Here is a 27,759-nt window from a genome sequence, read left to right as displayed (position 1 = left end):
AAAGGGGGCAGCGTTGAGGCCAGATGAGGTGGTGTACAGTACATCCGAAGAAACCCCAATCGAGGAAGCCTCACAAAAATCTAATGTGGGCTCGTTAAAGTTCATCTCGGCACCTTCAATTATGTCAGAAAATGGCTCCGCTCAAATGGTTGCTATTCCTTGATGCCAAAGTATTTAAGACAAAAATAGACCTGAAACCATGGTGTGCCAGCGTGCCTGTGAAGTCAGCATGAGCATTCTCCGGCTGTGTCCTCCCACACACAAACATCCCGAGCCAGACCCTCCTGGGAAAGTCTTGACACTCGGTGACCCATTTTACATGGAGGGAAATAAGCCATTCCACTACAACTGATTTTAATAAACCATTCATGTAAAACCAGGTTAAAATATATTTTTCTCTAAAGGTAAAACAAATTCAATCCACGTCAAGGAGGGAATCATAATTTAGAAAAAATTATATCAAAATGGTTATGCATAAAGGGACAGTGGAGTTTAACTGGGTAAGCAAATAATTACTTTTTGAGCACCTATGACCAAATCACCTGTAATGTGCCTAATCTCATCAGATCTCAGAACTTAAGCAGTTTACGCCTGGATAGTCCCTGGTTGGGTGACCACCATGCATGCCAGGTTGTGAATTGACCACAAGCGCCACACAGTGTGAATAGCACACGTGGTGGGGAGACGCTTATCTATCAATGGATCAACACAAGGGCTGTTACATGTACACACTATCTGTGGTAATTCAAAAGCAGTCATCCTATGCATACATTAGCCCTCGCCATAGGAATGTGGAATTTCCACCTATGGCTCAGGGCCATCCAATGGAGGATTAACACATTCCCATGCACACTTTAATAGGGAGACACTTTGCCTTTGACTGTCATCATGATTTTTTATTGTTGTTAAGACAGTGTCCCGCGCTGTCCATGCCCATTGATGCTCACCGACCATTGTGAGCGAGCGCCACACAGCAGACGCCTGCCGCGTCTGGACGGCTTCGCCAGGCTCATGGGCGCCTGTGCCGGCGAGCGCGGTACAAGCGGTAACACAGACACTGCTCTGCGTCGGCGGCGGCAGTGGCGGTGGCGGCGGCGAGATTGCTGGCTGATAGTTTGCGTCGAGTGAGAAAAAGCAAAGTTGGTTCGGTTCCTTATCGCTCGCCGTGCTCCGGCACCTGTGCCGCTCTGCGCCGGACCCCACTGGGAACTCCACCGGCGCTCGGGAAATTGCCAGCTCCTGGTGGGTATTGGTCCCTGGGGATTGTGACAAGGTAGCGAGGGTAACAATGGGTTTCTTTCTTTGTGGGTCATTTTGTTTTATGTGTTACACACATATGGACGCATGGAGCCCTTGTGTAAATCTACTGCTGCATGTTGGCCTTCCCACACTTTATAATAATTTTGTATTTGGTTAACTTTCAGTAAATGTTGACATGGGATTTTTTTTTGGAGGAAACTCCACTTGAGTCTGTCAACGGTGGGTATGGAGTGATGAAATCAGCTCACATGCAGGTGCTAGGTGGTATTTTGCATCACGAAAGCATGAGCAGTGGTTCAGCAGTGGATCGAGCATGACTGATTATGATGATGATGTTTCCATGCCTGGATATAAAGTTATACTAGTTTAATGTGTTCGTAGCGCTCTCCTGCTTTCTTGGCAGTTGAAAGCTGTGGCCCACGTAACAACACGCATAATGACAGTGATGTTTCATCTGTATTGTGAACAGCATGTGCCTTACACTCCTTAGCAATTGCATCTCAAATCTTCAGTCACGCTAAGGGAAAGAACTTAAAAATAAACACATACTGCATGAAAAATATATTTAATCAAACATTAAAAGCAGCCTTGGGTATGCATTGACCTATGACGGGAACAATCAAAGCACATCACGAAAATACGTTTTTGTTCCGTCATTTTTATCGTCCAAACTAAGAGGGAAAAAAAATCCACAACGGCGCGACCTCCACCTCCTCCTACTCGTCCCCAATGTTATGACGACGCGATGTTCCGCAGCGGTAGTCGACGTGGGGTTTCTTTAAGGGGGGGGGGGGGGGGAAATAAACAAAGCAAACAACTTATTTACGTTTGAAATCCCACGGCGGCGGCGGCGGCTGCGGCGAGTGGCGTGCGCTGATGCCGGGACGCGATACGCGCGGAGACGCCGCAGTCATAACTCGGGCGAAGATCGGCTGCCGGTCGCCCGGCCTGTCGGTCGCCGGGCGGGGCGCGGCACGCGTGGACTGGGCCCCCTGCCGGGTGGCCACGGAGACCGCGAACGCTGATAGCGAGGAGGTGGCGGCAGCGATGATGATGATGGTGGGTGGGGTGGGGTGGTAAGGAAGGTGAGTCGATTTTCACCGCCGCCAACACCACCGCTGCCGCCACCACCACCACCACCGGCGCCGCCACATTCTTGTCTGTGCGGTTTTTCTCTTGTGCGTCCCACTTTCAGAATTTTTACAATGGTGGCTTTGAGAAATCCGTGGTGGATCGCGGTGTGGGTTCTTGTCTAAGCAGTTGTCAGTCAGCCGCCAGACAGATCGATCAATACGCGTGTTTGGTGAATGTGTCGAGTTTAATAAAGATATTTAAGGAGTTAGAGGTTCTTATTTTCAAACGAGACCTGTAATCAAACAATATCGTTGAAAAAATATTGTATATAATGCACATATATCTTCATTTGAAGCTTTGGGTAAAGTCACGTAGATAGAAAATTAATAGATTGATTAATTTTCTATCTAAAATTAATAGATTGATTAATTTTCTATCTACGTGACTTTACCGAAAGAACCAAAGAGAATGCACATATAGCTGAACTGCTATGCACAATATACCGACTGTTGGTTGTCATTCGGTCATTTTAAAGTTTGAGACTTGCGAGCCAAGCTAAAAGATATTCTCGCACTCAGCGTCTCCCATGCTCGTTACCATTGGTATTCTCCTTGCTCGACCTCCTTCCTGCAGCACCCATCTCTTCATCTCTCCGCGATGCGGGCGCTTTCATGCGAGACTCGACAAAAAGCAAAAATTTCAGTGCCGATAGGAGCCCCCCCCTTCCCTCGGGAGACACGGAGCCGATCTGCAATGCAGGACGTCAAATCGTAATGCACCCATCGAACCCCCAACCCTAACCCGAGCTCACATGGAGAGAGGAGTAAGCAAATCCCTGGGCAGATGGATGCGTTTCTAGCGCCGTCGACACTTGCGTATCACTTTGTACCGTCTGGATGCGGCTGGAAGTGACGTTTAGTTGGCATCGGTTACTTTCCTTGCTCGCCGTATTGTCGTCAGATAATGTCTCGAAGTACAATTGTCGTCGCCGCTTTACGCATTGTACGCATCAGTGTCCCCGCTCCGGCTGACGAGTATCCTCGTCAGCTTAGGAACAGTGTGCGCATGGCATCGATAGAAATAGGTGTAATGGTAATGTTTTTAGTAACATTACTAAGTCCTACTCTTAGGTTTTTTTTCGGTAAAGTCACGTAGGTAAACAATAAATAATAAAAGTAAAAAGAATATAAATAATAATAGAAATAACATTATAAATCACGACGTTTCGAAGGCAACACAAGTCTCCGTCATCAGTTGTGTTGCCTCCGAAACGTCGTGATTTATAATTTTATTTCTATTATTATTTCTATTATTTTACTTTTATTATTTTCTTTTTACCTACGTGACTTTACCGAAAAAAAAAACCTAAGAGTATGAATCCTTGCAGTCACGAAACTTCAAATCTAGATTTACTAAGTCCTCTTTAGGTCGGGTTAGATGTCACTATTTCGTCCTTGCTGCCTGTGCCGCTCTGCGCCGCTGCCAAGGTTTCACCTTCCGTTGGACGATAGCGCTCACGGCTGCTGCATCGTAAAATGTGTTCACATTGTTGATTTAAATCTGGTGGCGTGAGAGCCTGCCAGTGACATTATTCGCTGGTCAACAGAAGACACAATTTTATACCCTTTTTATGACTCGGGCAGCGCGACGGTATTTAATAAATGCGCAGCGCGAACCAACCGCGCAGGGGAAATGCCCGCGTCTGCTCACAACGCTGAGTGAACAAGTAAATAAATAAACATCACGGATGCGAGATCAAAGGAAAGTTTGGCGATCCCCGACACAGTAACGTTATCAAAAATGTGAATCCCGATAAGGCCCTTATGTGCCCAAGGGTTTCTTTTTTTTGCGCCTCGTTTGCAATCGCAAACATTCTTGCGCCCAGGAGGAGGAGGAGGACCTGCGGCAGGGCAGGGCGATGTAAGAGACAGAGGCGGCGGTAGTGGGGGAGGAGAGGATTATTTTTCTCATGTTGTTTTTGTCTCCCACACCCCCCTTCTTTAATTGAAGCACCCAGAACAAAGTGTTCCGTGGCTGAAGTGAGACAGCTGCTGCGCGTCTTCTTCCGCCGATAGAGCCATCTGCCGAGGGACGGCGGCGGCGACTCGCGTCGTGCCGTGCGTGACTTTGCGAGGAGCCGGCTGCCTTTCCCCCGCGATTATCTCAGCCATCTCGGCTTCTCCTCCCATCGGCGTCTCCTGTAGCCCACCACCACCCCCCTCCTGTAATCCCTTCCCCATTGCCGCACGGCATTCAGAACAGAGCTTCTCCAACTTGCTAGCGAGCGCTCGTGTCTGCTGTCCACGATTTCGCGGTCTTCGCCGTACAAATGAACATGAAGTCATTGCACGTAGCCCATGATTTGCGTGGCAGGACCGAAAGTTGCTGAGCCCTCGATCTTAAAGTCTCTTAGCCTCCATCTCGCCACCCTCCCCCGAATTGTTGCCTATGTATATGAAGCTGGCAATGCTTTCGTGATGAAAAACAATCTAGTTGATACTTTGGTGGATCTTGGTCAAAATAACCAAATGTTTATTTACCTTTTTTGTAACGCCAGTTTGCAGTGTTGTAGCAACGGTAAGCATTCATTGACGTGCATTGTGTCTTTCTCTACGTGAGTTTATTGTGTACATGGCTTTTGTTAATGACCTATTTATACTTCAGCCATCTTTTCTGATTCAAATGTCCGACGCGGTTCAACGCTGTTGATAATTCACCGATTTATTGTCGCCCAGAATACATTTCGGGGAATTAAGATATTTATATTCGCGCCGTGCTTGAAATCGTACGCTCGTGAGACGGTCACCCGAGAGTCGCGCGCAACGCGTCGCCCGCGGCCACGGGGGAGTTGTTGACCTGTGGGACAGTTTCTGTGGGAGTGACGCCGCGGCCACCAATGCCCGGTCGAGGTGTTGACGCGCGGCTGCGATGTCCCCTCCACGTGCCACCCCGAGCAACTCGAGATGCGCGTGTGTGACGTCGCGGCGGTGTGGTGTTGCGCCCTGCTAGGCTACGAGCCCGGCTATGACACGAGTTCGATTCCCGGCCAACACCGGTGATTATCTGAACCGGTTCTGGGCATCTCCTAGGTCGACTCAGCCTCAACTCAGTACCTGGTGCGGTGTGTAAACTTCGTCACTGGGGAGACAAAGGCGACCGGGCGTGGTGCTGTCCACCCACCACGTCGTGTGCCGTGCCGACCTTCGCTAACAGGACTTGCCCCAACAGTCTGTTAAGGCTACACGGGGAGATATTTGTCTGTTCGCAGGGCACCGCACGTGAAGTTGATTATTTAAGTGCGTGTGGTCAGCAGGGTGAGGCTAGTGGCCAGCGCACTCGCTATCTCGAGTCATCGCGCAGGTTCAGTTGTCAGTAATTTACACGAGGTGTTACCAATGTGTGTTTACTGCAGTGAGGGGAAAGTAAAAGAATGTGTGATGTCAGTCACCGTATGAATGCTCCAGTTGGCCTCGCTGTGCTCATAATGTCACGTCTGAAAAATTAGCTGCCACCAAATTAAGAAAAATAACTGTCTCTTTGTAATTTCAGTCACGCATGCTGCCCTTGAGAAAGAGATTATGAGTCTCAATTCGCTGTCAACTGGTTGAAGTGTTATCGGGATTCATTTGGAATTCATGCATTTTTATTTAAAGAGTATACTTTTACAACTACAGTGGTTCCTCGATTTTCGTTGCCATCCATTAACGATATTTCGATGAACGATCCGCCTCCCATAGGGTTCCATTGTTTCTATTAACGAAACATTTTCGATTAACGATATGTTTACGATAACACGCGGCCGCCAATTTAGGCCAATCGAAGCGCTCTTGAGTGGACACAGCAGACCTCAGCCAATCAGCGACGCCCTTTTATGAGCGTTTTGAGAGCAATTGGCTGCTAGCTTTTCAATTTGATGTGCGTTGATTATGGAAACGTCTCGCTTGAATACTTCGTGTGTTTTACTTAAGGTTAAATCAATAGCAATGGCCCATAAAATGAATGTGAAGGAAAACAACAAAGTGTGGACAACAATTAGTGTGAAAAATAAGCAGGAAATTATTGAAAAACACGAAAGAGGTGTAAAAACAAGTGTTCTTAATCTGTTCTTGTAACGTTTATTTATTCAAATGTTACAAACTATGTTTTAGGGTGAAAAGGATCAACTTCCGATCGTCTTAGAACAAATTAAGTCTTTAACATGTATTTCCTCTATTTTATTAACGATAATTTAAATTAACGATGGTTTTCATGAAACCAGTTAATGTACCTGCAAGAAACTGTGTGACCTCGCCTCCTGAGCATTTGTCCTGAAATGTGGGATTGCGCGCGTGGCTCGAACACACGTATCCCTCACACGGGCATAACCCATGCTCTGTTCAGACTGCTCATTACTGCCATATCCATTGCAGTGCCAACAAGAAATTATGTCCTTTTTTTGCATCTGCATTTCACGGCATTTGAACCTAATTCATCTGAGCGAATAATGAGGGAGTTGAATACAGGCTGGGAAAGAAAAGGCGAATTTGTCCAGTGAGCGTGCTCGCCAGAATAGCCCTTCCAGATTTGTCTTGGAGCTCCGTGAGCTGAAATGTTCTTCTCTCATTGGGTTACACTGTCTTGTGTTATACAGGCATTTTTTCAGGTCAGAAACATGATTTCTCCTGATCCTGATTGTGTATCACTGGGCCCATATAGCATCTGGAGATGCAGCTGCACGTAGACCCTTTATAAATTCAGATTGTATTGTAAAATGTATGTATCCATAATACAGGGTTTTTGGGTTAGATCGCGTAAATATGTGTCGTTAGATTGTATGTATGTTGAACTTCTTTCACACTGTAACTAGCCAACCATGCTAATCGGAGGTGCTGAATTTGTAAGTAATATAATTACTCTAACTAGTTTACCAGCCTCACTTTTTCATAACTGTGGCCCAGGAAGTGACACTGATGTCTATTTAAGTGCTTTATTTTTAAAAATCCATATATGCATGCATTTTACTCGTAAATAATTATACATCCTAAGCTTGTACCCACAAATAGCAGCAAGTGACCTTGTTGTTTTTTCTAGAGTCATCAAGAGGTGACCTTGCGGTGTATTTTAATAGAGTTGCTTGTGGTAGAGGGGGTCCTTGAGCTCTTCTTAGAATGTGAGGGGCCCCACTTTCCACACAGGACATTCTGGCAGACAAGGTACAGTCGGACCTTGAGCCCACAGATTTTATTTTGCCAGCTTCAAGGAACCGTCAAGCGCTTGTGAGAGATTCACACGCGTATTCCACTGACTTACTTAACCATCTGAATACCTCAGGGTTTTGGTGGTGAGTAGCTTAACCATACATTGGAAATTATGCCCATAAGTCATCTTATAATTTTCGATTTAAAGCTTTCGTGACTGCAGGGATTCATCTTCTTGGTTCTTTCGGTAAAGTCACGTAGAATGGAAATAATAAAGACAGAGTCTGCCTGTCTTCTCGACAGACCTGTTCTTCACCTGAGGACGGCTGCTTGCGTTGTGGCCGAAACGTCGTGAGAATTATTTTATTATGTTTTAATTTTATTATTTTATTATTTCCATTCTACGTGACTTTACCGAAAGAACCAAGAAGAAGGCATCTTATGTAAAGGTTTTTACAGGCACGTTTTGTCAATTTAGTTAACATTTACCAGTCATGTTTGTTTGCTCAGAAAAAGCAAATGAAAGCCTAAATGTTTTAATTGATGATCAGTTGTTTAGATGTGCGACTTCATATATGTTTTTACTTTAGTGGGTAAGTGCTGGAGGTAGAGTTGGTCTGCGCCCTCTGCACCCCAACCAGGTGGGCTGTGTGTTTCAGGTGAAGCACACTGGCGCGAGAAGTGAGCGGTGCGTGTTTGTTTTGCCTGCTTGTTTGTTTACCATGTGGGCGGTCGAGTGGTGATGGCAGGCGTGTGCCCGCGATTCATGGCATGCGTTTTCATGGCCCTTCACATCTGATGCCTTGTTTGGGGCTCACACGCAGCCAGAGAAACTGACTTGAACGTCATCGTACTCCTCGGCAATGCTCTGAGCGAAGGCCTTCCCGTGCCGCACATGGATCACAAACCATCTCGCTCCTGCACATGAGCTCATCGTATTACTCCATCTCTGCGGTTGTTACCTTCCCGGGTGTGTTCCTTGCTTTGACTTGAACTAATATATAGACACTAACATATCAATTTATGACCTACAAGTCTGGCTTCTCTGTGGTATCTAATGAAGACAAATTCTTTGGGTCTCTCGGTAAAGTCACCTAGATAGGTTCAAAGAAAATAACAAAACATTTACAAAAAACTATTATGTTTAAAACAGCACCGCACTGTTGCATGCGAGCGCATGGGGCCAACAGCTGCCCACGTGAATGCCCTCGCATGTCCGCACTGTCGTCAGCACTGGGCGGCCGTACGTACCGTACCAGCTCCCTTTGTTGAAACGGCCTCCGTTTTTTGTCACCAACGCTAATTGCCGCCTATTTTAAGTGTCCTTATTTTTTTTGGGGGGGGGGTACGGCACATTGTTGCTGGATCCCTGCCTTTGCCCCTTACCCATTGTTTATCAAGGTCCTATTTCTGTTCGGCATTATAGCGCCATTTGTCTGAGGTGTCTGGCTTTAGGGGCTGCTTTCGCCTGGTGGCAACGAACAATAGGCGGGACTGTGCCTGTAAGACCGAATTACAGGAGTCGGCAAAAGGCAGCTGTAACTCTAGACTGCATGGTCTCTGGTCCGACAAACGAGAAAATGCCAACCAGATTGGAATGCCGATGAGACCCAAATTCCTATGGCACCCATTTTGTTGCGAATAATACCGTACTTGAATAGTTGTGCAAGCACAAACAAATTAATGAAATTAACATTGCAATTTCTTTTGTAACATTGTGTGGAAGAGAAGGGGACAAGGCACGATTATGTTGCTACAAAAACATCCCATCCGTTTAACAGATGTGTTGTCACCTTTTTATAATTTCTACTTGTTATTTTCTATAAACGGTATGTAATTTGTTTAAATTCGTTTGCAAATATGTAGTTTAACTCTACTAAAACTTTTTTGAACGGAACATTTTGTATCCAGCCGCATATCGATGACATTCGCATAGCCGCCGCACCTTGAAATGTTCCACAGGACCCTAAAACAACAAGGACGTTCGAGAATAATGAAGACCTCGCTGAGTTAATCAAGTATGATTAATTTTACAGTATTGGGGTAGAGAGGTGGTGTAATGGTTAGTTCACTACGTTATGAACCTGGTAACCTTAGTTCGATTCCCGTCCATGACTAACATCAGTGTTGATGTCTCAACCAGTTCTATACTCACTCTTTCACCAATCTACATTCATTATCACGATGAGGGATGGTCAAATACCCCCATGACATGGTTTGGGGAGGACGTTCTTAAGCAGTAAATTGACTAAGGCCAATACATTACTTATTTTTGTACAATATTAATTACAAGATTAAATCTGCACATGGGAAAGCATCACTTCCCCACACTTAGTTCTCAAGAGGCTCCTGCTTGAAACACTGGGCCAATTCCTATTCCTAGCTGAGTATTCCTATAAGTAGAAAATGATCAAGGCTCGCAGTAGTGAGATGCAAAAACGCTGGCCCCATGCACTGCCCTCCCCGCATCTCAGAGCGCCTGAACGTGTGAATCACCAAATTTACGCCGAGGCAGGAGGTGCTTTTATGGAGTAATATAGACGCCTGTGAATGCTCAGCGCCTTAGCACGGGACCGTGAAAGTGGCTTGAGGGCGCCGATTGCCAGTGAGCGAGCGGGCACAAGTGACGAGGACGCCCCAGGGCCGGCTGGCTGAGCGACTTGCTTGAAGTGAATGGCCGCTAATTAATCTCCTTTTAAAAGTTGTGTTTGTTGTCCGTGAATTGCACCTAGCAGGATGGAGGGATGCCCAAATGTTTTCACTCATTAAATAAATGAGGATTTCTTTAAAGGTTTCTTTTTTTAATGCGGTGTCCTTAACATGCTGCCGAGAAGAAGGAATACGAGCCCGTGATTGCCTGGGCTAATTGACCCTCGCCATCACCGTTGCTCATGAGCACCACTGTTTTACTCTGTTTCAAGCTGTTTCAAGCGTGCGTGCGTGTGTTTGTCGCTCTGAATGTCCATGTGAGCTTGTGTTGTCTTTTAATTATCTTTGCTTATCTTTGCATACATATAGCAGCTCATCTCATTGTTACAATCCGTCAGTGATTGGAATTGTTGTTGCGGTTAAGCCGTACATTTTCCAGGCTTACTAAAGAGTTAATGTATTTGGAAATGCAAGTGCAATACAGCCTGTGTCTACAATGCTTTTGATTCTCTGTCTAAGGGTCACATTCCATTTGATAAGACGGCACTTAAGAGATAAGCAAATGTACTAGAGATTTACATGACACTTAAACAAGTAAGATGCAATGTTCAGCTGCTCAAGGACAAGCCCTTTTTGGTTCATGACATTCCGTATATTCTTCGTGAAGCCCTTTAAAATGGTGTCCCGATCAACGTCTATGGTTAGTTACATGGTACACAACATGTAATGATAACAAGACTGGGAGTTGAATGTTTCTTGATATTTCCAGTTGATACCTCTTGTTCTTGTTGGCCTCTGGAATGTTATTGTGCACTATTTTTTCCCTTTGTGTTGCTTTAATTCCCTTTGTCGTTGACGTTTGGGTAAATATTTATAAGCACTCGTAAGGAGACTGCAAGCGGTGCTCGATTGGTGGCACCCACAACAAAATGAATTCCTCACACAGGAAAGCCTCGCCGAGTCTTAGGAACTATTGTGATACTGGATTGGTAGTGGTGCACAAGCAAAATAACACAAGCACAATACAATCCGTCAGTAATTCTGCCCTAAAGTTGAACATTCTATAAAAGGTGACAATTCAGGCAATAACCCTTCAGCAGAAAGATAGAGAGGCCCAAAATGTTGAGTGGTTAATAGTTGGAGACGACACTATACATACTATGGACCCTAATAGAAATACAATTTGAAAAATATTTTTGTGATTAACAGTGTTATAATTGGCATATTAAATATCTACTTCCTGTTATTGGCTGAAACGTCACCAATTACATATTATTAAATGTCGTTTTTACTCTTCAGGACAGTGTTATTGATGAATCTGTTTAGTTTGTTGAGTCTTCAAGACTTTTCTGGAAGGCTCTTGCCAAGGGATGTCAGGCTCCACAACCAAGTGTGTTCAGAAGATGTTGTACTCAATGTGACACACATCCCAGTTGCTTACAGTTTTTCCCCACATGCATACATGAGTCTGTGCTCACGAATGATGTTTGTCCGTGTGTAAGTCCCAAATTCACCCAAACCAAAGGGCTTTCTACGCAGTTGGAAAAAAATCGCTCAAATGTGTTCGGATCGGCCATAACACATGCAAGGCAGCGGGCGTCACAGCGTCCCATTTCTCAGAGGCTTCCACAGTGGCGCATGCTACAGCTGTTAGAGATTCTAACGAGGAGAAACAAATTGCCACAAATACACAGCCAAGCTATTGACATATCCCTTTGGGCCACCGCGTCTCTTGTTAATGCAGAGCCCATTGCTAGTCATGCCCCCCTCCCCCCTCCACCCACTCACATGCATTCAGCGCACTGCATACGATTGCAGCCTTCCATTAACTGTAACCTGTGCTTTAACAAATGCTAATGAGGCCAAACCAGGCCCCATTGTCCTCCAGAGTAAGTTTACATTGGCAGCAGGGACATGCACACTATTCGTGTGTTTAGCGGATTTGATTTGGAATGCCAGTTTTTTTGTTGCTGCTAAAGTGTGTAGGTGATTTGTATAAAAAAAAAGATGGGTATTTTTGTGTCTTTATGGTCAATGAGTAATACAGTACTGTGGAATTTTAAGTGATGCCTTGTTGTATAAGTTATGTAATACCTAAATATACGTGAATTTCGATTAAATCTGCTGGTTAAGTGAGCCTCGACTAATACAGAACCACATGACTTCCCACAACCAATACTGTACTTTTTGGGTTCTACTTGATGATAGCTTGGCATGGACACCTTAAAGTAGTACATCGCTACTAAATATTAATGCATTTATCATAAAATAGAGCGTGTAATAATTAAGGCTTAAATGTTGACCTCTTTTACTCCCAACAACGCTCAGTTTTACAATGTGCCCTCTTGCCAGGTCAAACAAACATAAGTGAACGCCGAGTGAGCTGTGGATCTTAATCATCCTCCTTTTCACTCCTCCACCCACACTTTACTCCGGTTTCCTCCCACATGAAGCCAAAAACTCATTATCGCAACTGGCAAAATATCCCAATGTAGCGGGACTCTCCTCAAGGCAAAAGCACCTTGATACCTGATCGATATTATGATGGTGATGAAAATTCGTTCATACATCATTATACTTGTGTTGAGCCCGAAACGTCGTGATTTAATTTATTTTTTATTTTCTTTTTTACTTACGTGACTTTACCGAAAAAACCAAAGAGTATGAATCCTTGCAGTCACGAAAGCTTAAAATCTAGAATTACTTAATTTTTGTTCGCGTGCTTTACGCCGTTCTCCATTCGTGTTAGTCGACGCTGGCTTCACAATGAAATGTGTGGGGTATTCATCTGAACACTGCTGCATGGCTGTATGCAGCTGAAGGCTGTTTCCTGTTCAATCTTCGTTCACTTTTTGGGAGGGAGGACCGGCGGTGGGGGAGGAGGAGGAGAGATGTTGAAGGGCAGCTAGAGGGGCGTGCTCTGAGCTATGGTAGTGGATTATACCATTTCTTAGCAGGGGGTAGAATGGTCTGAAATGTATTTTAAAGAAATGTCAGTTTGTTTGAAAACACGTGAAATATCAACATCTGTAAGGTATTTTTTCTTTGTCCGTACGCCTATGAAAATAATTTACCATCATATGTTTGTGTTCTGAAATTTGAAATAAGTTTAGCTCTCTGACTTACCACCCCTGCCGTGTGGACTTGGTATGGCCCACGGTGTTTTTTATTATCACTCGCTGGGCTTACAGACTCCCAGATCAGAGACAGATGGCAAGCCGTGCGGAGGGTGTGCTGCGCTATTCCGTGTGACTGCCCCTATGTAAAGATTTTTTATGCAGCTTCTGATTTAAATCCAAGTACTAAAATACATAAATCCCCAAAGGGGACAACAACATTCATTATTATTTTAATGAAAAGGCAGTAAATACTAATACCCTCCCCCCACCCCCGACCTAAAACATCCCAACTGAGAAGGAAAAGTTGCCTTGCGATGGAAAACGTTTGAAGACTGGGAATATTTTTTGCAAAAGCACCTCCAATCCCCATCTCGAGAGGGCGAAGGTTTTGATTTGGGGCCGTGGCGCTGGGAAGCGCTGCTGTGTTGGGAGCGTTGCCGACGGTGGCTTCTGGTGGTGGAAGGGAGAGAGGCACGAGCGAGTCCAAGTGAATGTCTGCCGGAGCCCTGCTATCCGCCGGTTTCGTCTCTCCTCACGGCTGCGTGAGGAGGTCTCGCTCCCTGGGTCACATCTGCTCCGCGATGATTCTTCCAAACTCACGTAAGAGCCCCCTCCGCATTGCTCGAGTCCCATAACTTCATCACGAATTTTGTTTTTTTAACCGCCCTGTTGTTAATAGCATCTCGTTCATGGGCTCAAGCTGATGTGTGACCTCCTCCGTCTCCTTCCACCCCACAGGGCCTTCGTGCGCTCGGGGTCCGTGTCCAATCTCTTAACAGGATGCTTGAGTGTTCTATTCCTGTGTTTCTTGCTTCTTGCTGAAGTCATGGAGGGGTTAGAGGGGAGGATGGAGATCTCGGGAAAGAGGGGTGGTGCTTAGGGGGTGCAGTTTGGGATATTTTCGTCGTAACAATTGCTGGCTTGGGACCCCAAAATGTCTCGCGATGGGGCCAACCTTCACGATTTGACCGACTGTTTAGTTTCGTGTGTGGGGTTTTTGTTGTTGTGTGCGCGTGTCTTTGCTTTACTACGTTTTTAAGATGTGCCTTTCGCCAGCTGTCAAGATGCACTGGGGGGGGGGCGGCGAATAAAAGTTAAGAAATAGCGCGATACCGTTCACTTTAATCGCGTTAAAGGATAAAAGAGGGGGGCGGTGGGTTTAGTCTTGCAAGGCTTGCCAGCAATGTTCTGTGCAAGAATTCATGTGTGAAGTTCAATACTCGTTATTTTAAGGTCTAATGAGACTTTTAAAATTAACGGGTAAGAAATGGCCCTTTGCGAATAATGTAAGGGGCTTGTAACGTTAATAGAATCGACTTTCTGTCCCTTGTAAGTACTTTTAACACTTTAAATGTTGACGTTAAAACATCTGTTGTGTTCTCACTATTCAGCAGTTTGCCTCACAAAGCGTGTAGTACAGTCATTGATATTCAACAGATTTGAATTAAGTGACTTTGAAAAAAAACTTGACTTGTTGGGAAAGCGTCCAAAAAATGCGATGGGAAAAAAAATATATTTAATTTGTGAGCGCTTTAATTGCGCAGATACTTGACTGTAATTTTCGAAAAAAAAAAAATTCTTCCTCTGAGAAAATTGCTCGATGCGATCGGTATCGCGTGGGACGTGCCCCTGTGTGTGGTGGCTGGAGGGTGGGTGTGGGACGTGAGCTCTGGGATTTGACCGTGCGTGGCCACACGGCCGCTGTCTTCGGGCAAGCACACGGAGCGCAGAAGTGGCACGTCGGGAATTGACTTTGGGTCAAGAGTCCCTTTTGTTATTTACGCCAAACAAACCCTTTAGGTTTGCTCGGCGAATTTCACGCAAAATGCGTCGTTCAAAAGCGGGCAAGAAAGCAAATAAGTAGCAATTCAACAACTCTGCAAAGAAGCGTGGAGAGATGCGTGCTTGGAGTTAAAACTGAGTGACAGAAAGAGAAACATGCGGATTAGAAAACTTGTGCAGGATAGAGACAACGTTCAAACTGTACAGAAAAGTAAGTCGTAGGCTTGGGCAGGACTCATCGCTCGAAGTGTCAATGGCTGATGGTCAGGAATATTTATGGAGTAACAGCCAAGGAATGGAACGCGTCCCAAAAGTTCATCAATTGAGCAATGCATTCAGCTTGTGTATGGGTACTGGATTAATTGTTAGATCGCTAATCTACAAGTGATCGTGATGAATTTGGAAGGCCTTTATCCAGCAGTAAGGTTGATCATAGCTGCCGATGTTGATAATGATGCGTTCAGTTGAACACAATGTGTGTTTTTATACCACCAGAGCATTTGCAGCCACATCCGTTTCACTCGCAAGTCACATCTTGGTAGCTTTTATTTTGTTGCTGCTACAATTGTGGGCGCAGTCCCGTTGGTACAGCTGCGATTGTCATGCTGGAGAGTCTCGAGCCATGAGGAGGAGGTGGGATAAACCGAGCCCAGTGTAACCGAACCCCGGTGCAGTGGGAGTTGACATCCTAATGGTCCCTTGAACACCGTTTCATCACTTATTCACCCTTGTTAGATCCTCAATCCCTCCCCGTCTCTTCAGTTGCTGCTCCTTATTTTCTGTGAGAACCTTCTGTGGTGAATCAACCGAGCAGTGAAGAAAGTGGAGAAGTGCGAATTTAGCGATAAAAGGAACAATAAATAAACGTCGCTCAGAAGGTGCACGAGAAGGAGAAACAAAGACGTCAACCCTGTTATTAGGTCGTGATGGTGCAGCGCATCTAATGATGGTTATTTTCGCTGTGCTCCTCGGTGTTTTAAGGGGAGGGCTGCTGCAAGTCCTGTTGATTTCGTAATGCGTTGTCGTGTAGGTGTCAATATATGGGTTATATACTCACGATCTAAATCATCAGCTTGGATATATCCACTGCTGGATACAGGCCTCTCCCCCCCCAAGTTGTAGCCATCTCTCATCGTCTCGCGATGCAACGATTTGTCTCGCTCCTGCACACGAGCTGATGTCACGGCTCCATCTCTGCAGTGGTCGACCCCTTGGGTGTATTCCCTCCTGCGTGTGTCGCGGCTAGCGCGCTGCGCTACGAACCTGGCGATCCGAGCTCGAGTCCCGCTCACTGCCAACATCGGTGACGAATATCTGAACCAATCCTGGGACAAAGGCGGCCGGGCGTGGTGCTAGCCACCCCCCATCCCCCCGTGTGCCGTGTCGGTCTTCATAGGTGCTCACTAACAGCACTTGCCCCATGAGTGGGTTACGGCTACTGTGTGTGCAGTGGGAACATTTCTTAAAACATTGTACTGTTTAAATCAGATACAGTAATGAGCGTGTAAATGAGTCGAAATGAAAATGTTTTAACTTCAGGATATTCGAATTTCCACATTTTGGTATAATGTGTAAACCTATTAACCTCTGTCTGGATTGCATCATCATCATCAATGCACTCATTCTATTATACGAATGCTTGGTTAATAAGAGGCCTTTGAACAAAGCTTAACTTTAAGCATTCTGTAAAATTTAGTATCTCTCAATGTGTTCCAGCATCCATTGTGTGTATGAAATATCTGTACACATATAGGACACATCACCTGTGCGTGTATATGGGATATATGTACACACGTATATTATGTAATATCCTGTGTGTGTGCAGTATATTACATTTATGAACTACAGTCCTATATAGTGTAAATATATATACGCGCAGGGCATTCCAGTATGTGACTAATTTGTGTATATATACTGTACACTAGTGAATGAGCTTAATTACACTTGGTCTTTGAAGGCAAAAACCACTATCAAGCATCAGGCTGAGGAGCAGGGAGGAATTTCCTCATGGGCTCTGGAATGTGACTCGGTGATGTGGGCTGGATCTGCTCTGTGGAAAAGCGGAGGGGTAGGGTTAGCATAGCTTGCAGTGTCTTGTGCAGGAGATTTGTGTGTGTGTATATGTTTGTGTATGTTTGGGCTGGTGTGCATTGGTTATCAGGAGGATCCTGGGTTCGAATGCCACCAATGGTTTACATCCACGGCTAGAGATAGATGAACCGGTCCTGGGCATCTCCTAAGTTAACTTAACCTTCACGAGTACCTAATTACTTTGTGTGTGTGAACATCAGCATTGGGGAGACAAAGGTGGGCGTGGGTGGTGCTGCTACTCCTCCCCCCCCCATGGGTGTCAGCCTTAATAGGTGCTCGCTTACAGCATTTCTCCCAACAGTTGCTAAACGGTACACGGGGTATCTTTGTCAGGCAATGCACTGCGGGTCGGTGGTGAGCGCTGCGGGTGGGTGGTGAGTTGTGCGGGTGGTGAGTGGTGCGGGTGGTGTGCGGGTGGTGTGCGGTTCAAGTGGGTTGAGTGCCGAGCGGTGCGAATGAGTGGTTAGCGGTGAGGGTGGGTGGTGTGCGGTCCGAGGTTCCGCTGCTGGGCTAGAGGGGTGGGGTGGTAGGAGAAGGGGCGGTGATGAGATGTTGCACGCCACGGATCGGAAGCCGCGCCGAAAGCCGCTGCCATCATGAAATCGTGGGAGGAAGACGGGCCGGATTCCAGATGTTCGCGATAAGCGGCGCGCTTGCGTCAGGGTAGCCAACGCCACCACTGCTGATATCCGGGCCAGCGCACCGCGGCCAGCGGGACCCCGTGCCGGCAACCCCTGTATGTTTGCACGAGTGTGGAGCTGCCATGCTTTGCTTAGCCAGGGACACTTGATGGAGGGCCATTGATCTGTGGAGCGTGCATTCCTGTAAGCCCAAAAGTAAATAAATCAATTCATTATCAGTCAACACCATTGAGGGCATCAGAGCACTCGCAGTACTAGCACATATCTGACCTGGGCTGGTGGGCAGAGAATGTATAAAAAGTGGCTTGGCTGAGACTGTAATTATTGCAGTAATTGCCTCGTCTGCTTTGGGGACTTTTGCTTGTGACCCCTATGATAACGGTTTAAATGCATTCCAGTGTCTGGCACAAAATGAGTGTGCGATGGTGCCTGCGAGTGTGGGGAAGGCAATAAAGACGGCTGGGCGTGGTACTCACTACCGAGCCCCCCCCTGTGTGCGCTGGCCTGGGAAACAAGTGGCCTCTTCGAAGCACTTTCTCTCATTGTCCAGGAGAACTGCTCTTGGGGGGGGGGGGGCATTTATTTATCTACCGCACCAGTATTTATTTTTAAACTGCGCCAATTTGTATTAAGTTATACTTCAACTTTGCTTGGTGTTAACATATTTCATGAGCGTAGTCTGATGTGTGTGACATGTGTACATGTCCGTAGGCAGTTTGTTTTAAGAGACTTAGAATTACAGTTCATATACTCAAGGATCACATTATTGTGCTTGCAATGCATAGAGGTCATTCAAATTTGCTAAAAGCATCCATCCCATCTATTTCTCCAACCTCGCCTGCCTCAGGCAGATGTGAGCATACAGAACATGCACTAACGCCAAAAAAATACTGCATTGTAAAGGTTGCATACTTATTTCGATTTTTTTTTATAATCGTCAGTAGTCTGCATTGGAACTTAAAAGAGTGTTCATACATTAATAAGTGCAGGAGTTCAAAACAAATGATGCCTGTTTTGGTTGCATGAGTTCTTTGTCTCCAGAGTCTCAATCTCCCCACTGTGTTACGTTAGCGTGCCTTCGTCTGGCCCTATGAGCCTCGGGCATTTTTTTCTGAATACTAATAATCCTGAGACAGATGCATTTATTGATTGAAACATGTGGTTACTCCCCTCCGTGGCATTGCCAGTGCTTATTTTCTTTCCTTTTTTCTCTCGTCTTATTTTTGTGTTTATATTGCAAACGGTTTTCTGATTGATATCTGGGTGCTGGAATGCAGCCACATCTAGGCAGAACATGTAACTCTCACAATCCCTTTGTCTTTCCCTGTGTGGTGCCTTATCTCTGTAGAGTTAAACATTCGAAATGTTTTCAGTCTTATTTGGGCAGCTTCATCCATAAATAAATATAAGGCGATCATTTTGACCGTGACACATTTTGACCCCGAGCAAAACACCACATTTTCTGACGTTTGGCCAAACACAAAATGTCTGCAACAGAATCCCAAACAAAACAACAACTCCGCACACTGCACAGAATATCTCGTTTGTTTTATTCTGGGCTGCAAAACAAATCAAGTTCCCGCAGGGCTCTTGTGTTGGCAGTGTCCAAGGCAGTGCGAATGATAGGACTTTAGGGAGACGGGACGGGTGGAACAGGGAAATAAATTGGGTACAAATTAAATATCAATCACTCGGTTGTAGGGGAAAATATACAGCAGGTAAATTAAAGGGGACAACTGAAGAGAGGACAAGACGGTCTGTGAATTGAGCACACAGGGAGGAGGTGACAGGAGGGTTGGTTGGCTGGCAGGTGGGAAGGCCGGCTTGGGTGGCAGGTGAAGATGGCGAGATAAGATTGGCAGCAGCGTTTGGTGTTTTGGCTGCAGAAAGAGTGGATGTGGGTGAAGGGGGGCGCAGTGGTAATTATCGGAAATTAATCCTGTAAGTGAGCTGCAAGCAACAAAGCACGCTCAAGTTACGCAAACCCGTAATTTAGCAGAGTGCTTGTTTTTTTAGCGCAAGACAAGCCTTTGTGCTACCCCATCAAAATAATATCTGTTTTTCACTGACATGACATTGAAAACGGGCTCTGGCTGTGCATGAATATTGTGAATTAGTTTACCGATACAAAAAGTAACGTTTGAGTAGCTGCCTTCATAGTCTATCCTCGCAGCCTTTTAAAGTCAAAGCAAATAATAATTATTGTCGTTTTTCCCAAAAAAAAAACGACCAAGCCACCAAATTACAGCGTGAACCATAACGGTGAGAGCGAGTCAACACAATGTACCCTCCTCCACGATGGATAGGGTCAGGTTATCTCAGGGAGGGCTAAGGAGTTATCTCAGAATTGCCCAGCACAGCCACATTCTGGTGTGTCTCTCAATGAGCAAGCGGGAGGGTGGCTTTTGTGGGCTTGCGCAGCAGCACGGCTGGACATTGGCTGGACGCCGAGACTTCACGCGCCACCTGCGCAAAGACTCGCCGCTGCACGCCCCATCACGAGCCGCGGAATGTTTGCTCTCCGGGCCCCACAATTGTTGGGCTGATCCTTTCCGCTTTTATCTGTTTGGTTTGCAATGGCAGGGGGACTTGAGGGCACAGCGGTCCACGGGCCTTGCTGCTGCGGTATTTGTGAGTGTATCTGTATTAACAAAAAAAGCATGGGGTTTAGGATGGGCCTACCCTTGCCTGTCTCTTCCCTCCCACCCTACATCCCCTCTCCCCTCCTGTGTGGAGAAGGGACAAATCCTTCGGCTTTGTCGGGAGCTCAGCAAGAAAGCTTGTTTATTTGGACAGCCAAGCTCCAGGGCGAGCTGCTCATTGTGCCCTGCGTTGTCCTGCCGTGGCTCTGGCCGTTTAGCAGTCCATTCAATTATTCAGTCATTCGTTCTGTCATTCATTCTTTCACTCCAAATCAGCCATTCATTCTTGCATTTGTTAATTTAGACATTGTGCTCCCAGCACGTGCCCAGGAAGGAGAGGAAGAGAAAAAAATATATGAGGCCACGGAATAGTAACTAAGCAGGCGGCACTTTCTGTGTGGAATGTTTCAAATCGTATTAGCGCATTCCTGCCTCTGTGAACGAATGTACTTTTACTTTCATTGCACTATTGTATAGACAAGTTATTAAACTGCGCATTGAGCTGTCACCAGGGAGAGGATTACATTTAAGTAGTGTCTGCTCTTACATAACACTCTCTTATATGGGTTCATCCATACTCTGTTATATTTCCTACATTTTTTTATTTTCAGGAATTTTAAATAGCGTTGGTTGTCTTTGCCATCTGGAATCTCTCTACTGCACTTTCAAGGGGATTTTCTTTTAATCCACAGCATGTAATGATTTATTGGTGACCTCTGTAGTTCACTTGATCTCCCCAGCATTCTTTTGTGAATCTTTAATTTCCTCTGCTTGCCTCTCTCTGCTCTTTGAGCTGCTTTGTCCCGAGTCATAGTGCGTGTGTGCTCCTGTGCACGTTTATGTAATTGTTGCGTGTGTACATAATAATACATTTACATTCATGTGTAAATACATAATATTCTGTATCTGTTCTGGTTTAATGCATGTTTGTTCAGTGTATGTAAATTAATATGAGGGAATGTGGAAACGCATGCATGTGTGCGTGCGAACATATGTGTGTATGTATGGAAAGGTGGCTCAGTAATTCAGAAATTCAGACACTGCACTACGAACCCAGGTAATCTGGTTTCAATTTCCTGTCATGGCTAGACTTTCCCAAGGTCAACTCCACCTTAAATGAGTACCTGATACCAATGTGTGAACATCGGCACTAGAGAGACAAAGGGTGGCCTGTTGTGATACTGGTCACACCACATCCTCATATGCTGTTCTAACCTTTAATAGGTGCTCCCTAACCTCACTTGTCCAAACAGTGTATGAGGCTGAACGAGGGATCTATGTATAAGCATGTCTGTGTGCGAGTATGTGGTGAGCACATGCAGTGATGAATGCTTTTCTCGGATGGGCCGGCTAGGGGATGCCAGTGTGTGTGAAGGGAGTCACCAGATGGTGCGGCAGTGAAGTCACGATGTCCAATTGAAAACATCCAGGCCGAGGCTTGGTGGATGTAAAGCTTCAACAAAAAAACACACTCTTCCCATTGTATACAGCTGAACAAATAATCACCAAAAACAGTATTCCCCAAAACCCAATTAGTCACTGCAGGTGGTCTCGTTCTCTGTAGCATAAACTGTACATGCCTGAAAAAATATATTTCAGTTCAATAATCTCGTGTATTGATAAAAAAAATATAACAATTGCAAAGGAACATTTCAATTGTGACGTGAGAGGTTCCTTGGATTCTTCTAAGCTTTCGTGGCTTGTAGCCGGGACTAAGGGGGCACATCCACGTAGCATGAGACATGCAGGGATAGGTGCGCAGAGCGCCTGGAAGTGGTGACATCGCCCCATATGCTGTCCCGTGGCCCCTTGCAGTGACACAGATGGTTTTGTTCCCCTTTGTCTTTCATTTGGATTGGTGGCGTGTCCTTCGCCCTGCATTCAGCAGAGCACTTGCATATTTTGTGTGCGTTCTTCTGACTCGTGCATGCGCTGACATTTAGTTGTCAAACAACGATCATTGCAGAGCAGTACAAACACTGTGCTGCATTTGTGAAGTTGCCACCGGTTTAGCGAATGTGGTGATGTGGTGGCACAAGTGGTTAGCGCACTATGCTATAAACCCAGCCACGGTGAATATCATTGGTGAGTGATGTTTGAACCGGTCCTAGGCCTGCCTTTCAACAACCCGCACTAATCGGTGCGGTGAAGTATGGTTAAACAACCTCTGTGACTGACACGGTGTGAGAAGGCCTTTATCCAGCAGTTGATTGTCACATTTCCTGCACATGAAAACTAAATAAAATTACCCATGTTTCTATGCGTACCAATGAAGAAAATATTGCAGTTTTTCACTGCCAACTTTATATTTCGGTGCAGAATACTGGTGAACAAGAAGGGACAGGTAGTGTGGGAAGGTGCGGGGAGTTGGATCATAACTCTTGATGCGCCTGCCTTGCTGTCATGTGCTGAGTGAATTATGGGTCTGTCTATTAGGTAGACATGTTTGTTTAATTTTATGGCTTTTTGGACGTGGATGGATTAGGCTGCACACAGTTGCTTCACACGCAGACCATATTTTTCATGTTTCAGGAAGTACAAGTCATTTTCTGGGGGTGGATTTTGACTGCATTCAGCACATAGCGTTCTACCTGCAGGAAAGCTGTGAAAGCAATAACGTCCATTGGCAGTTGGTAAATGAAGGCCCTGCCTCCTTCTTGGAGAGACGGCACAGTCTCAGCCGAGTTTGGCCGCAAACCACCAAGGTAGAGTCTCGGAGCACGGGACTCGCACCAGCGAAACCTTGGACCTCGGCAAACACCACTGATCCTGAAATTTATCAGCTGCACCAGTGCATAAATAAAAGTGCTCATTACGGGCAGCTGTTGACATCCCAAGCTGTGTTGACAGGCTTTGGTTAGCGTATTTTTAATTGGCTGTAACGCCTGTACAATGGAATGTCAGCCAACTCTTTTTCATGCCTTTTACCATCCCTGTTTCAAACTCCCCCCCCATCTCCAACTTTCATGTCTCCCTTTGTCTTCCAATTGCTTTTCAACTGGCGGCGAGCACTGTGCGGTGCCACAAAGCGGCACTCTGCCGTGTCACTGCGGCATGGCACCAAGTCGTCTCTGCTGCGTACCGCTGGCAACTGACCTCCGCTTCTGTGCCAGCGCCATACCCACTCCGGACAGTGGCTGGAGATAAGCATTGTGGAGCGTACTTATGAGAGAGCCAATCAAAATGCCACACGCTTCACCACACCCCAATTATCTTAGCCGATTCCCCTACAACGCCACACGCCAACCTCAACCTCATTATCCCATAACGGGCTTTCTGCCCCAATTTTTTGGGGAATTTTTTTTTATTTTGTAAGGTTGATCCCTCTTTTTTTGGCGTCTGCCCTGTCTCGCTCCCTGTGGCTCCCCCCCTGCCCCTCCTTCCCAGTGGGGTCAGCTGAACTAATTGACCCCCCTCCTGTGCTGGGCGCCCAGGTTTGGCAGTCAGCTGTGCTGAGGAAGGGAGGTTGCAGGGAGGGCGGTGGGCTGGGCTGAGTTGTTGGTTGTTGCCTGAGGGTTTATCGACAGAAACCGCCTGCAGACATCTGTTCACCATTTGCCCAAATGCTTCATGTCTTGTTTTCCATTTTGTTTGTGCTGTTTATTTATCTTTTTGGACAGACCTGTTTGTGGCTGCAACTGTTTGGTGATGTCATCCCTTTTTGTTGGTGGGAGGTATGCAAAACAGAACAATTCGTGTTTTTTTTGTTTGTCTCAGAAAAAATATTGCCAGAGCTGCCATATTTTTGGGGCTTTTGTATAAGCAACGATTGAGCTGCACTGCTTGAGAAAAGAGAAAATGCTCTGCCTGGGTTTGTGCTTACTGCTATGATATACAAAAACATATTCGTACCACATGTTTGTAAAAAAAACTGAAATCCACATTGCTGAGACAGACTCAGAGTTTGACTTATTTCAGCTGGTAAGGGGGGGGGGACCCTTTGAGCTTTAGCAGCTCTTTCACAAGGACGACCTTGTGCTGTACCTGTCGCGGTGGCGACAGGTACAGCACATTGCAAGGGGAAAATGTGCAAACTAACATGAGTGAAAACAACAATTATTTACACAAAACCCACGGCAGAACTTACTGAAAATGAGATCAACAATAACTTGTTCTTAAATACAAATAAAAAACAGTGTAAAAATCTTGAGACCCGTGTAATGTAATTCCTGAGTGACTGCAATTTGCACCTCCAAGTCTGTTTTTTGTAGCCACAATAACACATCTAAAATGTGCAATGATCGGTCAAGGAAATACATTTACATGGTTTCCAGAATGTCCAATTATCTAATTGGCCACCAATTGTGATGATCACTGCTCAGCTTGTGCCAAGGCCTCTGCACTAGAAACATAGCAAAGGGTTTGTTTTGGGTTTTTTCTGTGTTAATGTGTTACACGTATTTGCCCTGCTTCACCACCGGTGATGAGTAGTCGGGCAGAGAGGAGGATTCAGGGATTGGTGTGTCACGACAGCAGGAGTAGGTCGTAGGGGCCTCACTACAAATTTAGTGCGCAACACACATCACACGCTTTCTGCGTACGGCGGTTCGCTTTCTATGATCGTGCTCGTCTCATGTGTAGAACGCATTTGTTTTAAATAATATAAAGAATAACTGGGTAAGCGAATGGAACCTATGAATGTTTCAGAACTCATTTCATCCCTGACCGTCCAGTTTGACCACCATCATATTTGACCACTACAGGGAAGCTAAGATAAGAGTTTTAAAAATGAAAGAAGTTATCGAATAAAACCAAAGATGCGGTTTTAAGTGCCACAATGTTGGGCCTTCTTGCCATTGTGTTGCATTTTTGCTCTCGTGTGAAAAAACAGAGATCTGTCTTTGGGAGGCTTCTCAGCTGCTTCTTGCTGACCCATCTGCTTTTCAAATCTAACAAATAATTCACAATTCTGTGTGCAAGAATGTTCTGTAGGTGACAATAATATTGCCTAAAAGTGAATCCATATATTTGAAACAATTTAAGGGGTGTTTATATATTTCTTCACAAATTGACACTATGTACCATAGTGACTGCATAATAGAGTACTTTCCAAAATATTTTATGCTTGTCGACTAGCTAAAATTGGGACTCATTTCTACATGCATATTTTAGGTTGCCATAACTGGCACCATTCAAGCATTTTTATATTGGAGAACACATACACGTTGCCTGGCTTCCCAGGCAACATATCTGTTGACATAAAAATGCCTGTGGCTCGCTGGCATGTGTCATTACAGCTTTGTAAAATTCAAACATTTTGTTCTGCGGTTGGAATATCAGAGCTGAAGCCCAAGATTCTTAATTTACAGTTTGATTGCAGAAAACTATATTTATTAATTTTCCTACACATCTCACATTTCTTTCCCTCCCTGCTGCCTTTTAATTAGGGGTGTTTTGATTCAGCCCCATGACAGTATAATTGCACCAATAAAGTATGAAGAATGGAACACCGTGTACTTTGACAGAGGGCTCGGACGTTTCCTAAGATTCGGATGGGCGGCACACTGTCGGTCAGGTTTATTGCCGTTTCTCTTCTGGTTTGTTTGTTTGGGGCTGAGCCAGATCTGAGGTAGAATATGGGAAAGTGAGTGGTCAAAGGGAGTGAGCAGGTGGGTGGATGGCGAACTGGAGGACATGTGGCATCATTGGGTTGCTATCGTGCCATTGTTTTGTATGTGGTGGTGGGATCTCTTAGCGACTGGCGCGGAGGCACACGAGGACAGACGTAAGATCGTTTTGTATATTGACATCTGCTTTGGCGTTTTATAAATGAGCAACGAAAAAGCCAAGGTGAATGGTATTAAATAGGATCTGTAAAAAATGTGTATAATGCACTTGTGCAGTCTCTCATGTGCTGTCTCATAAAATCCTTAAAAATAGGATTGATGTATTATATTTTGCAGAATGTTTCTACTCATAGTATATAGAAAATAGTGGCTTCTGTTGATGATTTTGTATATTTTAGAATTAGGTTGATGATGATGTTAAAGTTATACAAGTTATGACAATTTTAATGGTGAATTGAGATTGAAAGCTTTGTAAATAATAAATGTGCGATTGATAAAGGCAATGTGATCATTGTCTTTTTCAATGTTGTCCCATGGAGCATAATCACCTTATGTCACACACATGAAATTCTGGGTGATTTAGCGTTTAAGTAAAATATATTGGCTTCTGAGCCGTCTTGTAACCATGTGCTTTGCAGTGTTTAGGTTTGAGTTTGGTAACGTCTGGAATTCTTTTCCATGTGCCAAACAGGTGTTTCATCCCCCTTAAGCCACCAACCCCCATCAGTCATTGACCGCTAGATTTTAAGCATCTCTTGTTAATGCCATTGGCCTGCATATAATCAAAACGATGTGTGTGCTGGCTGATGATGTACAGTACTTCTGGCATTGCATCCAAGTTCGGGTAATGCATAACTTCTACGTACCATTTCGTTCATTCTTCATAGTCTAAATACCATATTGTGTGTACGTTTTAAAAGTTGGTCTCCATTTAAGAGAGTACAACGACCAAGCCTTTGGAACAGCTCTGTACATTTTCCAAAAAGCAACGCACGATCGTAACGCAGCATTTGTATGTCTGAACATACATTCCTACAGCCATACGTGCGCAAGCACTACACGCGCACTCGCATAATTGTGCGTGTTCGCGGGCGTGCAAGCACTCGCACGTTGGTACGCCCGTGTGCTTGTGTTCTTGTGAGTGTGCATTAGTACTCTTGTGTACACATGGGCGCTGTAAGCTGTGCGTGGCAGGCATTTAAAATATGTAATGCCCCGTCCGGAGCCTCTCCTCTGGCTGAGTACTCCTTTTTGTTCCACCTCGCTGTTTACATTGCAAAGAGCATTTTTTTTCACCAACTCACGCCAATGGACATGTGCTTCTAATGCCACCACCCTTCCGTGAGTCTTTAAGCTTACTACTTGCCCTCAGTGCATGCCTGAATGGGTTTTCTCTGGAAACCCCCTCCCCCCCCCAAAAAAAATATCCAAGAAAAAATAAGAATTTTGGGAATTTCAGGTCAAACTGGCCATAAGAAAGCGGATGCCATGGAGCTTCTTTGAAACGCATGATAAATGAGCTGTGTAGGTAGGAGAGGAAGCACGATAATGACACATGCAGCCAGGCCAAACTCACACTGAAATATTTCACTGAAACTCAACGTCATTTCAGTCAACGTGTTTTTGCGTTAAAACTTTCCACCGCGTGCTGCCGAACCCATAAATGCAGTTTTAATTTGACGTCTTAAATTGTTTTTTTCAATTCTTAACTTCAACTGTGTAGGCACATTCCAGTTTCTTTTTAATGAAGCTGTGGA

At 45.3% G+C, this 27,759-nt stretch overlaps 1 protein-coding gene across 3 annotated transcripts in view; it reads left to right on the top strand.

The window, feature by feature from the left end:
• The window catches only part of LOC144722650 (rho GTPase-activating protein 7-like), a 155,299-nt gene that overhangs the window by 101,960 nt on the left and 25,580 nt on the right, over window positions 1-27,759 (top strand). Inside the window, exon 1 of one of the 3 annotated variants that reach the window (XM_078600920.1) lies at window positions 13,115-13,879. The exons of the other annotated variants lie outside the window; for them this stretch is intronic. Coding sequence (XP_078457046.1) covers window positions 13,771-13,879 — 109 coding nt within the window. The 5' untranslated portion in view covers window positions 13,115-13,770. Of the gene's footprint in view, window positions 1-13,114; window positions 13,880-27,759 lie in introns of those variants that run through there. 3 annotated transcript variants of the gene reach the window in all.

Source organism: Lampetra planeri, chromosome 15 (assembly GCF_965212315.1).
Source record: "Lampetra planeri chromosome 15, kcLamPlan1.2.h2, whole genome shotgun sequence".
NCBI lineage: Eukaryota > Metazoa > Chordata > Hyperoartia > Petromyzontiformes > Petromyzontidae > Lampetra > Lampetra planeri.
This window is presented reverse-complemented; position numbering and strand designations above follow the sequence as displayed.